Raw genomic sequence first — 17,330 nt, 5'->3', positions numbered from 1 at the left:
TTCTCCAAATATTCATTCATTCAGAATGAATTCAGATTCAACTTCAAACAAATGATCTCTAAATCAACGATAGTCCTACGTCACCCTTGCGGTTATACCATAGATATAACCCACTTCCTGTTTTTCATTCGGAACTTGCTGCGAAATGTTGATTTGCACGTTAAAATACCCTCTGAAAAATATTGGCTCATACGGTCTTCATTTACTATTGTCGCTGACCTCAAAATTTTAGTTTTCTGCAAATCGAAAAATCACCCAAGGGAGTAAAGGAATTCGGGGTTTTCAAAAAAAGTTTTTTGATTCCAAATGTCTTAGAATTGCATTAAACGTCGAGATTTACTGCTATCACAAAAAAAATTTCGTCAAAAATCGACATTTCAGACAAAAACAACCAAGTGCCGAAAAGTCAATTTCTGACAAAAAAAAATCGAGATAACAGTAAATCTCGACGTTTCATGCAATTCTAAGACATTTGGAATCAAAAAACTTTTTTAAAAACTCCGATTTTCTTTACTTCCCCCTTGAGTGATTTTTCGATTTGCAGAAAACTAAAATGTTGAGATCTGCGACAATAGTAAATGAAACCCGTATGAACCAATATTTTGCAGAGGGTATTTTATCGTGCGAATCAACATTTCGCAGCAAGTTCCGAATGAAAAACAAGAAGACGATATGACGATTTTCATTGGCATCCAAAACCATACGTTTTGCCTCGTATTCCGAAAAAAATCTAAGTCCCAGAGTGTCGATTTTTGACAAAAAAAATTTTCGAGATGACACTAGGTCTCGACGTTTCATGCAATTTGAAGACATTTGGCATCGACAATTTTTTTTTTCGAAGCCCCCGATTTCCTTTACTCCCCCCTTGGGTGATTTTTCGGTTTTCATAAAACTCAAACTTTGACCGCTGTGCGACACTAGTAAATGAAGTCCGATTGAGCTGATATTTTGCATAGGGTACTTTTTCGTGGGAACCAACATTTTTAATCAAGTTCGCTTTGAAAATTCGAGGGTCACTTTTTTCCCATACATCCATTGACACTCTAATGCACAGCCTAGCTGCAAGGAAACGGACGGGTCGCAGGCAGTGTTGCCAAAATCTGTACCATCGAAAATATTCGTTGTAGAAATTTAGCATGAAGACTACTACATTTACATTTGCAAGTATTTTATAATGCTTATACATAGTTTTTTGAATCTAGATTGCGTACTATCATGAATTAAAATTTAAAAAATATCGCTCCAAGCGTTACTGCGGCGTAAAAGTCGTCATGTACCTTAATGTTGCTCTGTTTGAATGTAAGAAATTTCTCACGCGGAAAAAATCTGTACCAATCTGTACTTTTTGATGAAAATCTGTACTCTGTGCCGTACAGAATCTGTACCAAAAATAGCGAAAAAATCTGTACCTTTCCAGATAAATCTGTAAGTGTGGCAACACTGGTCGCAGGTTGTGGATAGCGAAACGGCCTTCAGATATGGAGGGTAGGTGCGAATACAGGGCGGCAGCGTGAAAGTTCTACGCTTTATTTATGCCATAAAACTCAAACCAGTTTTTATTGCTCTTCGGAATCGATTTTAATAACATCTTCTTGAATGGCGTTAACGTTCCCTTGTGGAACTTTTGCCGTCTCAACGTATGCATTAACTAGCGTCATTTATTAATACTTGGTTGAGATTTCTTAAACCAAATAACACGCCATGAATGTATTCCGAGGGACAAGCTCTTGAATACGTGTGACCACAGTGCAAGTCGAAGGAAATTTCCTTGATGAAAAATCCCCCGGCCAGAACGGGAATCGAACCCGAACACCCGGCATGATAATGTGAGACGCTAACCACTCGGCCACGGGTCAATAACATCTATAAGTAGTAAAATTACAATGTACTTAGTTTAGTTCAAATCTTTCACCTTTGTGTTTGATAACGGCCCGTAGACGCTTTTTGAAGTCATTGCTAGCCGCACGCACAACTTCGTTTGGCTTTTCGTCCCAAATCTTTACCGAACATTTTTTAAATGTGTCCAAACTCAGATGCCTAACGTCGCCCAACTTTCCTGGGGATACATCCAGATACTGAAGTATAGTGGGTTAAAATCCGGTGACGATGCAAGCCGTTCGGATGAATTGGTGAAACAAGGCTAATTCTGCTTACTCCATATCTGAACGATGAATGCCTTATGCGCTGGTGCTGAATCCTGTTGGAAGCAAAAACTGTCTTTCCCAAAAAGCTTTTTAGCGCAAGGATGCAAATGGCCTTTGATAACGTGTTGCAAGCAGTACTCCTTCTTTATTTTCACGCCCCTGTCAATGAAAAGCAATGGTAATTTCCGATATACCTCCCCATACCATCGCAGCTGACGAATTTTGATATCGGTCGGCTGCTCTTTTATCGGCTGGTATATCACGAAGACATGCTCCATAAACACGGTCATTTTGCTTGTTCAAAGTTGCCTCCAGAGTAAACAACTTTTCGTCCGAAAAAATAATGTTGTGGCCTGCGTGCGACCGAGATTTAGCAACCCTGTAGGCAATATTTTTGCTAGTTAATCCGTGAATTTTCTGCTTCTTTAAAGCTGAATATCCAAGGTCTTTTTTGATACCATTTTGCATGGAAGTGTGGCTCATGTTCATTTCACACGCCGTTTTCTCGCCGAACGGGCTGTATTTCGCCGGAGATGTTCCTTCACTTCTTTGATGACCGCTGGAGTCCGAACACTCCGTTTTTTACCAGGTTTCTTGTTGGGAACAACCATGCCTGTATCCTTGAAATGCTTGATGGTCCTGTACACCAGGGTTTCTCAAAGTGGTCGATATCGACCCCTTGGGGTCGATTTCGGTTTCCAAGGGGTCGACACAAACAAAAATTGATTTTGGGGGTCGATGAGGTCTAAAAATCAACCCCTATTAATAAAACACAAGTTCTTATTTGAAACTTTCATGATACTGTATAAGTTGTATTAGGTGAAGCAACTTGTTAAAATAATGACTAATATTCTAGTAGAACGAATGAAGTCATGATCAAATTTAAGTCCAAACAAACATAACAAGCTTGCATTCAGGTCGCAAGTTTATTTGCGTTCTGAAATTCGTTGAAGCTTGAATGATAATACACTCATCGACTAATTTAATTCAAGAGATTACAACGTGATCACACAGCTGAATAATGTGAACTTAAATGAAGTGATTGAAACATAATTTAAGAGATATTTAGTTCCCTACGCGCGTAGCGTTTTCTTTTATTACTTCAGGATACTTGGTCGGTGTTAAGTCAGACTGGTCCATGTAACATTTTCATGATTCCGAGAAAAACGAGCTTAAAGTTTAGTGATGTAAGGGATTTTCATTTATTATTCAAAATAATTTCGATCCGTTATTCTTGCTATACGCTTGATTTTTAAATCTGATAAATGTGGTACGTAGCTTACAACATGCTTAATCTAATGCAATCAATAACTCGAAATTTTTAATTTTGCGACTTGGTCTCCTCTGACTTAACACCGACCACTTGTCATTGAAAATCATGAATGTTCGTTTTTTTTTGCTTTCGTTTTTTGTGCTAATTGGTGGCTTATGCAAATTTTCTAGACAATAGTCAATATATCCAAGTTTATCAATGAGATGACTCGTGAGCATATCTAAAACATCTAGTACTTACAATCACAAAAATACGTAGTGAATAAGCTACAACATCTTTGGTACTTCTAATCTTTTGGTACGTACGAAGTCGGTTCAAAAAGTATCGCGACATCTGAATTTGCGCGGGTTACGTTCGGGCTTCCGGCATGCTTTGCTTCGTTTACATCTTTTCGACCCTCCGAGAACATTGTTTCGAACTCCGATAAACGTTGTTTCGCTCCAAGGCAGGTTCACCAGATGTCACAATCAGCATTCGGAATGTGAGTTAACGCAACACCAGCCAGCTCAACATACGACACTCGAGATAAACAAAATACGAGTCATCACAATATCGACCAGCGGTCGATAAACATAAACATTCCCAGACGGCCCGGATAAACATAAACACATCAGACCACCCGGATCGTTCCTGCTAAATATGCTGAATTAAGATAAGATAAAATTATTGTAAACCATCTCAAGTGAATATAAAAGACAGGGATAACAATTGTAAAGTCAGTCTAAAGTTATATTTCAAACAGTAAAATAAAAGACGGAGCTTCACTCCGAAAGAAAAAATATTTTTTTAAATTAAGTGAGTCCGAAATTTCTTAACTGGCGCCCGAATAGGGACCAGCGCGAGTGTAGTGAGTGATAGTAAGATTCGCCACGGAAGAGTGACGCGAACAAAAAACTATCCGAAAAAATCCGAAACTCCGACCGCCATTGAGCAGCCGTGTGGAAAGGCTCCACAAGTAGCAATTAGCAAAAGGGAACCAGCCGCCACACCGGAAAGATTTCGGACATCGCCTGGTCTCGACCCAAGGAGGATACCGACCGACAGAGGTTCCGGTTCCGAAAATCAAAGACGAGGACTTTCACCGAAAGAGGTTTCGAAAACTCGCACTTCCACTGGAAGAAGTCGGAAGTTAGAATGATTTTCATGTAAGTACACAAAAATAAAACAAGAATATCACAAAGTGATTAAAACAAAGTGAAATACAAATTAAAAAAAAAGTGATTTTATATAAACAAGTGAATCAAATAAATAAATAATTAATCCAATATATGAAACAAATAAATTAAATATAATAATATATAATTGATTTCAGAAAAAATAAGGTAATTAACCAACTATAACAAAAAATAAATAATAAATAATACACAATTGATTTCAGAGGAAGTAAAGGTAATTTATAAAATATTTTTTGAAAATTATATTTGAAATAATAAATAAATACTATATAATTTAATATAATACAATTTTTTTCAGGTTTATTCAATTTAAATATTTTTAATAAATTTATTTTATCAATATTTAACAAACATTTTTGCATCAACATTTATCCCTAATATTCTATACTAAATACAATTTTTCAGGATAAAATAAACATTTATTACATTTTTTCTATTTTATAAAATTCTTTGAAAACTGGATAATTTATTAAAAGCATTTAATCAATTAACAATAAACAACATGGAACAAAACGCTGTCGACCAAATTCTCAACAGGCTTGCCGCTTTAGAAGCCGCTGCCTCCCCAAAAATTCATCCTGATTATAGTGATCCCCCATTGTATTTCACAAAACCAGATGGCTCAGGAGTTAATCCTGAATCATTTGAAAAAATTCCGGATCTCGTAAAAGATTTACCAATTTTCACCGGAGAGCCTAGCGAATTAAACAGCTGGCTCAACGATGTTGATAGTTTGGTTAAACTATACCAAACAAACGAAAGAAATTCCGTTGAACAGCAGAACAAATTTCACATGGTCTGCAAAACTATCAGACGCAAAATTAGAGGTGAAGCCAATGATGCTTTGGTAGCTTCAAATATTGTTATAAATTGGCCTTCAATTAAAAAAACTCTTATTACCTACTATGGTGAAAAGAGAGATTTAGAGACACTAGATTATCAATTAATGAGTGTCCAACAACGTGGAAAATCGCTCGAAATTTATTATGACGAAGTAAATAGACTTCTTTCACTAATTGCTAATCAAATTAATACTGATGAAAGATTTGTACACCCCGAAGCTTCACGAGCATTGATTGAAACATATAATAAAAAAGCCATAGATGCTTTCATAAGAGGATTGGACGGAGACATTTATAAATTTATCAGAAACTACGAACCAACATCATTAGCCGCAGCTTACGGCTACTGCATTTCTTTTCAAAACATTGAATGTAGGAAAATGTTAACAAGACCAAAACTTCCAAACTCCCATCAGCACCAAGAAATTTAATTCCAATACCACCTAGAATTCCGCCAAGAATTATCCCACAACCAATCCAAAGAAAACCTTTTCCATACAAGCCACCACCACAATTTGCATATAATAATCAAAGATCACCACCATTTGGATATAACAATCAGAGATTTAATCAAGCATTCCCACAAAATTCCTTCCAAAAACCACCATTACCTCCCAGGAATCCTTTCCAACAACCACCACCAGAACCAATGGAAGTAGATCAATCTATTAGAAGCAGAATGATAAATTATGGAAACAGGCCACAGAATTCAAATCAGAACAGACCCCCCAAACGCCAACGAATGTTTAATATTTCCACAAATAACCCACAAGAATCTCAAATTAAAGAAGAACAGGAGGAACCCATAGAAGAACACATTGAAGAATCAGAAGAGAACTATTATAAACAAATACAACAAGATCCATACTTTGAAAGATACATGAAGCAATTAACTACTCAAGACGACAATGAAGAAAACGAAGAATTTAAAAACGCAGAATTTAATTTTTTAGGATGAAATTTTCGTTACCGTACTTTCTATATTATGGTAGCGAAAAAAAAGCATTAAAAGTTTTAGTAGATACAGGTTCCAATAAAAATTTCATACATCCCAGATTCACAAAAATATCACACAATGTAGCAAAACCCTTTTCAGTTTCTTCAATAGGAGGGAACATAACCATCAGCAAATACTCTCAAGGAAAATTCTTTAAACCATACTCCGACAAAATAATAAAATTTTACCACATGCATGAATTAAAAACATTTGACGCAATTGTAGGTCATGATACTCTGAAAGAACTTAAAGCAATCATCGATGTCTCTGGAGAAAAAATTATTATGCCGAACAATAATATTATTCCACTTTTACAACATAATTTTCAGCAAATCAATAAAATTCACATCAGGAACGAACATCTAAACACCGAAGAAAAACATAAACTTGCAGCAATATTAACCTCATTTCAGGATCTTTTTCAGCCACCAGACCAAAAATTACCATTTACCACCAGAGTAGAAGCAAAAATAAGAACGACTGATGATAATCCTGTATATTGTAAATCATATCCTTATCCCCAAACTTTGAAAGCTGAAGTCTCAAAACAAATTAATAAACTTCTTCATGATGGTATAATAAAGCCTTCGCGTTCTCCGTACAACGCACCTGTTTGGATAGTACCAAAAAAACTCGATGCGAGCAATGAAAAAAAAAACAGATTAGTAATTGATTATCGTAAACTAAATGCCAAAACTCTAAGTGATAGATATCCTATCCCGGATACATCTGCAGTTTTAGCAAACCTTGGAAATAACAAATATTTCACCACACTTGACCTTGCGTCAGGATTTTATCAAGTACCTATGTCAAAATCTGACATAGAAAAAACAGCTTTTTCTATAAACAACGGTAAATACGAATTCGTTCGAATGCCGTTTGGTTTAAAAAACGCACCATCCATCTTTCAAAGAGTAATGGATGATATTCTTCAAGAACACATTGGCAAAATATGTCATGTTTACATCGATGACATTATTATTTTTGGAAAAACACTAAATGAACATTTGAATAATTTGAAAACTGTACTGAAAACATTAAGAGAAGCAAATTTCAAAATTCAACCGGATAAATCGGAATTCTTGAAAAATGAAGTAGAATTTTTAGGATTTATTGTCTCAGAACACGGCTTAAAACCAAATCCAAAAAAGGTTGAAAGCATTGAAAAATACCCAGAACCAACAAATTTGAAAGAATTAAGAGCATTTCTTGGACTATCTGGTTATTACAGACGTTTTATCAAAGATTATGCAGCAACTGCAAAACCTTTGACAAAATTTCTAGAAGGGGAAGATGGCCATCGCCAAATTCCAAAAAATCAATCAAAAGCATTTTCAATCAAATTAGACACAGAAGCACGAGCTGCTTTCCAAACTCTAAAATTTCGTATCCCGATTTCGAAAAACCCTTTATACTCACCACAAATGCATCAGATAAAGCCTTAGGAGCTGTTCTTTCTCAGCAATTTTCCAACGGAGAAAGACCTATCACCTTCATTTCCAGAACTCTTTCGAGAACAGAAGAAAGCTATGCGACAAACGAGAAGGAGATGCTAGCAGTTGTATGGGCTTTACAAACTCTTAGAAACTTCATATACGGAGCAAAACTAAAAATCTACACTGACCATTTACCACTAACATTTACACTATCACCAAAAAACAACAACGCCAAACTAAAACGTTGGAAATCATTTTTAGAAGAGCATGATTACGAAATGCATTACAAACCTGGAAAATCCAACGTAGTAGCAGACGCGTTATCACGCATTCAAATTAACTCACTAACCCCAACCATTCATTCAGGAGAAAACGATGACACTTCATACATTCCATCTACAGAAGCACCAATCAATGTTTTTCGGAATCAATTAATTTTTCAAATCGGACAAACTTCATCGCATGAACACAACGTTCCTTTTGAAAAATTCAGTCGACACATATTTGTCGAACCAAATTTCACTTCACAATTCTTAAAAGATACACTTAAACAATATTTAAATCCAGGAGTTATAAATGGAATTTTAACAAATGAATCTACAATGGGTCAGATACAAGAAATATATACAGAACAATTCAATCCTAAAATTGTCAAAGCAAGATTCTCACAAATACAAGTAGAAGATTTGAATAATGAAGAACAACAATTAGAAGAAATTAAAAACATACACAATTTTGCTCATAGAAATGCTAAAGAAAATTCTCAACAAATCATAAAAAAATACTTCTTTCCAGGAATGCACAAATTAATACAAAGAGTTGTAAGAAATTGCGAAATATGTAAAACAGAAAAATATGAAAGAAACCCACAACAATTCATACCTGTAAAAACACCAATACCAAACTATCCTGGAGAAATTATTCACATTGACATATTTATATACAACTCCAATTTTCTCTTTATATCATCAATAGACAAATTTTCTAAATATCTGAAGATTCGACCCATCAAATCAAAATCCATTACAGATATAAAAGATATATTATTCGATTGGGATTTACCAGCTCAAATAGTCATTGATAACGAAAGCTCATTCGTTTCCAATGTTATAGAACAACAAATATTAAATCTAGGCGTTCAAATCTTTAAAACACCAGTAAACAGGTCAGAAACCAATGGTCAAATCGAAAGATGCCATTCAACCATTAGAGAAATTGCCAGATGCATAAAAGCTTTAAACCCCGATATGACAATACATTGTTTAATCCAACAAGCAGCCCATAGATACAATAACACAATACATTCCTTTATAAAAAACACACCCAAAAATATTTACATAGGTGAAAGTAGAGAAAATTTATCATTTAACGAAATAGCCAGAATAAGAGATAAAAACAATGACAAAATAATTAAACTTTTCAAAAACAAAGAAGAAAAAATAATCCCAAAAACTTATCAACATTATGAACCAAATTCTTATGCATATGAAAAAACTAATTCACAATAAACGCAAAAGCAGATACAATATTGTAAAAATCAAAGAAAACCACGATACATATATCATAGATTCGAATAACAGAAAAATTCACAAATGTAACTTACGAAAAAATATAAACGAATAAAAACATTTCTTACAGACTCGCCCTCTGCGTATCTCAGACACTGGCAGGAATCCAAATACACGATCTAACAAACAACCCACTTGCAATTATACCTCTTGGAAAAGCTAGAACAAAAATAGGATATATACGCATTGTACATCCAATTGATTTATTTCAAATAGGCGACACAATATCTCATGTAAATAAAGAAATACAACTAGAACCATCAAACAATCCGTTGTACGAACTTATACAAATCAAAAACAATAAATTGTATGAAACATTCCTCAAACTTAAACCATTTGTAAAAAGACAAAAGAGATGGGACACATTAGGCACCATTTGGAAATGGGTAGCAGGCAATCCGGATGCAGAGGACCTACGCATCATCAACGCAACGATTAACTCCCTCATTACACAAAACAACAAACAAGTTATGATCAACGAAGCCATAAGTAACAGGATCCAAGAAGTAACCAATCTAGCTAACCAAATCCTTACAATTGAAAATCAGAGAATCAAGAATCACTCTATTGAAATCAACCACCTTATGATGTTATCAAATTTAGATTCACTTCAAGACCAAATAGAAATCACTTGAAGAAGCAATCTTGATGGCAAAACATGGCATACCAAGCAGCAAACTTTTATCCATGCGCGACTTTAACACAATCGCAACCTTTTTGGGAAATCACGATGTATATGTTACATCATTCGAAGAACTCCTATCACAATCAACAGCACAGGTTATGTTAAACACAACACATATTGCATACATTCTGAAAATTCCTCAATTTTCCAAAAATATTTATGAATATGAGTACATTGATTCTATCATAAGCAATAATAAACGAATCGCATTACAACACAATTATCTTATGCGAAATACCACATATGTATATGAATCAAGCCAACCATGTGAAGACCAAGGAAACTACTTCTTATGTGAAACTCAAACATTAACCCCAGGCAATGATTGCATAAACCGCCTCATACGCGGACAACATTCTAATTGCACCTTTGAAAAAGTATATTCAAAAGGATTAATCAAACGAATAAACGACGCCTCCATTCTCATCAATAATGCAATCGTGACAATTTCATCAAATTGCAGCAATACAAACCAACAACTTAACGGTTCATTCTTAATCCAGTTTGAAGAATGCAGCCTACAAATCAATGGAGAAGTCTTCTCAAATTTTGAAACCGTCATACCTGGACGACCATATCATACTACAACAGGCTTATTAGCCACTGAAATTGACACTCTTGATGCACCACCTGCCGAATATCTCCAACATCTAACATTAAAAAGAGACAATTAGAAACAATAAGTCTTCAAAATAATTCACTTACCTGGAAGCTTAACTTATTTGGATCTTTAGGAGGAGTAACATTCATATCTATTATCGCCATTATCGGAATATTCCTATATAATTCAAGAAAACCAATCATCAAAGCCGAATTCAAGGTTCCAGATATCAACAGAGAAAATATCACCCTTGAGGAAATCCAAACTCCAGTCAACAGAAAAGATGAAACCATCATCACAAATCCAGAGTTAACAACAACAGAATTATCAGAACAACGCAAAACAGAAATACAATCATTTATCAATATGCCATCACCATTTCGAACAATCCAACTTTGAGGACAAAGTTACTTAAGAGGGGAAGAGTTAACGCAACACCAGCCAGCTCAACATACGACACTCGAGATAAACAAAATACGAGTCATCACAATATCGACCAGCGGTCGATAAACATAAACATTCCCAGACGGCCCGGATAAACATAAACCTTCCCAGACGGCCCGGATAAACATAAACACATCAGACCACCCGGATCGTTCCTGCTAAATATGCTGAATTAAGATAAGATAAAATTATTGTAAACCATCTCAAGTGAATATAAAAGACAGGGATAACAATTGGAAAGTCAGTCTAAAGTTATATTTCAAACAGTAAAATAAAAGACGGAGCTTCACTCCGAAAGAAAAAATATTTTTTTAAATTAAGTGAGTCCGAAATTTCTTAACTTGTGTTTCCGCATTTGATTTTGTTTCTCAGACAAAATTTGATACAGATTCTTTGATCCATTTTTGCAATAGGCAAAAATCAAAGACAAGAAAATGTAAGAAAAGCAGTTGTCAAAAATCAACTGAACATTCAAAATAGCCGTACTTGGCAGCATAAGTGAGAGACATGAGTACCAACATAATACCACAAAAAATCTAGAATCGAATATACGTAACCCGCGTAAATACGAAAGTCGCGATACTTTTTAACAGAGCTTGTACTTTCTACTAAAAATGACTTTGAGAAATGTCATCGCTCAGAGACGAATTGACGAGGTGTTATTACAGACCAACAGATCCTCTCTCCAGTTGAGTGAGTCTGCATTACCTGGCATCGGAGCTCTGTTGTTAGAGTATGTTCGATACATTGAAGATGAACAAAGAAGCCGTTCGAACGCAGAGATTTAATGCTTCAACCAATATTGAACCGGATTTAGATAAATTGGTAGAAAGTCACCAGGTTCATTCACCACATCAATTTGATGCAAGGTGCGGGTCGCATACATTTCTGCAGATCGGAACGTGTTTCCCCAACAAAAGATTTCAAAACCAATGAGCCTGGGGAAAACGGAATTGAGAAATAGATGCAAGATGCGGGTACTTTTTTGCCCGCATGCATCTTTACACTCGGGAATATGTGCAGACTTCAAAAACGGTATGAACACAATGATTTGGCTCGGTTTTTCGAAGATATCCCTTGATGTCTTCAGCTTACTGAACTTCTACGTATACCGTTTGGCAAAATGTTGACAACAATTTGCTGCGATAACGTTTATAGCGTCGATTGAACAATATGCATTAAACTTACATGTAAAAATTAAAACCGAGTGCCTAAAGCTCAGTAAATCAACCAAGTTTGCGGTTCGAGAAGTTCGTACACTTGGGAGATGCAATAAATTCAGAGGGAAATGTAAAATACATTGATCATTGAACCATTCTGGCGTTCACATATTTTGGAAGTCCACGAGAAAATATGAAATGAACACGGCGACATGTCATACGACTTGCAATGAAGAAAGTAATCTATCACAATGCATGAATTGACCTATATTGGGATTTGCTCGCGTTTGAATCCGGAAATTGTTTCATTCAATCACTGGTTTAATCAATAATTACACTCAAATACACTCAAATGACTACTAAGCCAACGTTAGTCCTACGTCAACCTTGTGATTGTATTTTAGGTATAACCCACCCATAGTTTTTGACGTAGGATTACGTCTTTCGGGAACATATTTTTATCTTTACTTTGTCTTTATTCTGAATAAACAGTAAATACGTCACTCTTTCAAAACATGCTCAGCGTTCGTAACGTTAGATGGACTGAAGCAGGGGGATGCGCTCTCCAACTTATTGTTCAACATAGCCCTTGAAGAAGCAGTAGGAAGAGCAAACGTGCAAAGAAACGGTACGGTCATCCCGAAATCCCAGAGGGAAGCGGCGAGGCTGGGACTTATCATCAACTCTGCCAGAATAAAGTACATGGTAGCTGGCAGGGAGCGTGGAGGTTCCGGTGGTGTTGGTGCTGAAGTGGAGTTTGATGGGGAACGATTTGAAGTGGTTGATGAATTCGTTTATCTCGTGTTTTATCTTGGTACGCTTGTGACATGTGACAACGATATGAGCCGTGAAGTGAAACGATGAGTTGCAGCTGCGAACAGGGTCTTCTACGGACTACGTAACCAACTAAGGTCCCGTAGTTTGCAAACTCACACAAAACTAGCGCTGTATAGGACGCTGATCCTCCCGGTGGCCCTTTTACTGATATGAAGCATGGACGCTGAAGGAAGCTGACCGACGAGTGCTCGGAGTTTTTGAGTGAAACTCCGTATAGTGAAGGTAATAGAGCGTGGCAGGCTGTACTGGGCTGGACATATAGCCAGAATACCTAACGAGAGAGCCGCCAAAACTATTTTCAGCAGAGAACTAGGAAGTCGATTCGTGCATGGTTTCCGAATTGAAGGTCTGTTGTCTGCTGTCCTTCTCTTTTCTAAAGCTGCTAGTAGACAACGATTTTTTTTTGAATAGAATGGAAGCATGAAATAAGCGAGATATTGCATCGTAAGCTTCACTTCGTGTGACATAAATCGAATAAATTTGGCAGTTGCTTTCCGAAAAGATATTTTTGCCCCAAATGACAACCTAATTTATTAACTATCGCTTACCTTCAAGTCCGTTTAATTTTGGAGAACATTATTGGGCGGTTAATTCGGTTCAATAAAGTATGTGCGGAAAGTGCATTACCCAACATAACCTTGTTAGGTTATAAAATCTAATAAAAAACAAGAATATGTGGGGGGCCTTCGTAACCAGGCAACCAGTCCGCAAATAAGCGAACGATCATGAGGTCATAACTTAAGACCATCAACTGACCATCTTTGTGTTTTATTCTAGCTACTACGTCCACGTAACAATCATCATGTGAATGTAATCCCAGTTCCTTACCGTTCACATTATGGTCTGCTGCATCGGTAATTGGTACTATTAATAACACAACAATGGAAGCCTCATATCAACAGTCCCGCTGTGTATGGTCCAACTTTGAACATTCGAACAATAGGAATATTCTTACACGGAAAAAGGCGACATGTGTATCGATAAGATAGGAACACTCTTACGCCTGAATGGCTACTGTGTAATAAAGGGTGTGTCACATCAAATTGCATCACGGAAAAAACGCTGTAGAAATTCGCCCAGTAGGCCGATCCTTTTGAAAATTTTAGACAGTAAAATAAAAACTATTAAACAACTTTTGGCATTTTGTTTTTATTCATACTTCGAGCCCAAGCCCGTATGCTCGCACCTTCCTCTTTACCCCGTCCATAAGGTTCTGTACAACGTCAGGTTGTAATTTTTTTTGAACAGAAATCCATTTTCTCTTGAAGTTTTTGGGTTGGCTTTTGGGTTCTTCCGGAGGGCCTGCTTCATAATCGCCCAATATTTCTCTATTGGGCGAAGCTCCGGCGCGTTGGGCGGGTTCATTTCCTTTGGCACGAAGGTGACCCCGTTGGCTTCGTACCACTCCAACACGTCCTTTGAATAGTGGCACGAAGCGAGATCCGGCCAGAAGATGGTCGGGCCCTCGTGCTGCTTCAATAGTGGTAGTAAGCGCTTCTGTAGGCACTCCTTAAGGTAAACCTGCCCGTTTACCGTGCCGGTCATCACGAAGGGGGCGCTCCGCTTTCCGCAAGAGCAGATCGCTTGCCACACCATGTACTTTTTGACAAACTTGGATAGTTTCTGCTTGCGAATCTCCTCCGGAACGCTGAATTTGTCCTCTGCGGAGAAGAACAACAGGCCCGGCAGCTGACGAAAGTCCGCTTTGACGTAGGTTTCGTCGTCCATTACCAGGCAATGCGGCTTCGGCAGCATTTCGGTGTACAGCTTCCGGATTCGCGTCTTCCCCACCATGTTTTGCCTTTCGTCGCGGTTAGGAGCCTTCTGAACCTTGTATGTACGCAGGCCCTCCCGCTGCTTGGTCCGCTGGACGAATGAACTTGACAAATTCAGCTTATTGGCGACATCCCGGACCGAACTTCTCGGATCACGTCTAAACTGCTTAACTACGCGCTTGTGATCTTTTTCACTGACGGAGCATCCATTTTTGCCGTTCTTCACCTTCCTGTAGATGGTTAGGTTCTCGAAGTATCGTTTTAGTACTCTGCTGACCGTGGATTGGACGATTCCCAGCATCTTACCGATGTCCCGATGTGACAACTCCGGATTCTCGAAATGAGTGCACAGGATTAATTCACGACGCTCTTTTTCGTCCGACGACATTTTTCCAAATGTACGAAAAATTTACAGTGAAGCATGGCCAACGTGATCTATACACTCTTATCTGATTATAAGCGAAAGCTGAAGATATAATTCCTAAAAATTAAATTTCTACAGCGTTTTTTCCGTGATGCAATTTGATGTGACACACCCTTTATACAACAAATTATCGTGAGATAAATATTTGCACGAACAAATTCGGCTCTGTTATAGCTGAATTGCTAAATGACAACAAAATAAACAGGGGGTCTCCGTAGCCACATTGGTTGCGCGTTCGCTTAGTAAGCGATCGATCGTGAGTTCAAAACTCAGGGCCCTCATTGACCATCTTTGTGTTGTTATAGAATAGCTACGTCCACGCAACAATCATCAGCGATGGAGATCGATCCACGGTCGAAATAAGATCGATTCATCCATACAACTGCTCTGCTCTGCCAGATACATCGGACTACTGTTCTATAAATAACTCAACAATGATCAACCAACTGTCTCCGCTGTCCGGTGGTCCAACTGGATAATGGAAGAACAGAAAGAATACTCTTACGCCTAAATGGCTACTGTGTGAATGTACCATATGTAATGGTATATAAGGAATACTGACGAATGACAACTACTGTGTAATGTGCTAATTATAGATATGATAACCATGTGATATGTACACGATTAAAATTCGGCTCTGTTACATCTAAAATGCTAATGAGCCGTAAATAAATAAATGGGATAAAAAAAAACAAAATAAACAGATGGGATAAAAAAAGAATATGTTCATTTTTCTACAGTACTTCTTTGATAATAGAACACACATTGTGATTTAGAAAGAAAAACCATAGGATTGAACCTCCTTCAGGAAGAAAGTCTCTTCATGAACTATCGCTCGAAGAAGAGAGCTCACTGAAGAACAGGGGCCGGCTGAGCCGTAGACCGCCAACCCTCCTAACGTCTCCCAGCTGCGACCGATAAACAATTTGATTGATTCGTTGGAAATATATGAAAGTTATCAACACCACGAATACAACATCAGTATCGACCCACGCCAACAAAACTTATCAGCAGGAGGCAGAGCAGACACCACGGATTAATGTTCTAGCGCTTAAGTAAACACTTAAGCATAAATAACGCCATGTGGTAAATGCGACCGACGAAAATTATGCAGCCACAGATAAGAACTCGGGTTGAGATAATAAAACGGCTACACGAAAGAAGGAACGAAAGGAAACAGAAATAGGCAGATAGGTGAGATTGTAAGCTAGCTTTGTACATGAAAGATAAAATAAAATCAGTTCTGTCGTAACCTTAACAGGAGCAATATTGCTCAGTAGTTTTAGTTTTCTAATCCGAAATCCGTTCGGAATTTAACTTGTATATATGTCAAATGTTCCTCCTCTAAGAACGGAGAATTATTTTTATATTCATCATGAAACTCAGTCTAACCGGCGTGCACCTACAATCAAATAGTCATGCAATCGTTATTGAATAAATAAACAAATGAAGTTGCAAATAAAATGTATCTGAGCGAAATATTTTTCTTCTGTTTTTAAATAAACAAATTTCCGTCTGTTCAATTATAAACTGATGTATCCACAGTGTATTGATGAGCTATGAAGTCATGTTAAAATTCAAACAGAGTAGAATCGTAAACCAAAATGGAAGAATAACAATGAAGCTGTTCAGTAGTGGCGCCAGTGCATGTGCTCATGATACGGGAAAAAAGCGCCACTCCTGCAGCAGCCCCAGCTACACTAACTGTCCTTACCACCGAGCGGGAAAAACTGCGAATAGATGCCTTTGAAGGTATCCTCCTTCACGATGCCGGTGGGACATTCCGCTTTGAAGCCGCGGTATATCCGCTTGATTTCATCCTCGGTGAAGCGGGCGGTGCGCGTGATCTCTCCCAGCGAGTCCGGGTAGTAGCGTTGCGGAACGGGCAAATCCTCGGCTTCAGGTTCTGCTTGATGGCGGGTGGCATGCAAACAAGTTGGGAGAGAGAAAAAAAATGAAAAATGAAGTT

General features: G+C 37.4%; 1 protein-coding gene across 4 annotated transcripts in view; it reads right to left on the bottom strand.

The window, feature by feature from the left end:
• LOC129775409 (Kv channel-interacting protein 4-like) overlaps positions 1-17,330 on the bottom strand; it is a 239,499-nt gene that overhangs the window by 59,850 nt on the left and 162,319 nt on the right. For 2 of the 4 annotated variants that reach the window (XM_055780132.1, XM_055780134.1), the window contains exon 4: positions 17,076-17,270. In XM_055780132.1, coding sequence (XP_055636107.1) covers positions 17,076-17,270 — 195 coding nt within the window. The remainder of the gene's footprint in view (positions 1-17,075; positions 17,271-17,330) is intronic. The other 2 variants (XM_055780136.1, XM_055780135.1) reach the window with 2 other exon arrangements.

Source organism: Toxorhynchites rutilus, chromosome 3 (genome assembly GCF_029784135.1).
Source record: "Toxorhynchites rutilus septentrionalis strain SRP chromosome 3, ASM2978413v1, whole genome shotgun sequence".
In the NCBI taxonomy this organism is placed as follows: Eukaryota; Metazoa; Arthropoda; class Insecta; order Diptera; family Culicidae; genus Toxorhynchites; species Toxorhynchites rutilus.
This window is presented reverse-complemented; position numbering and strand designations above follow the sequence as displayed.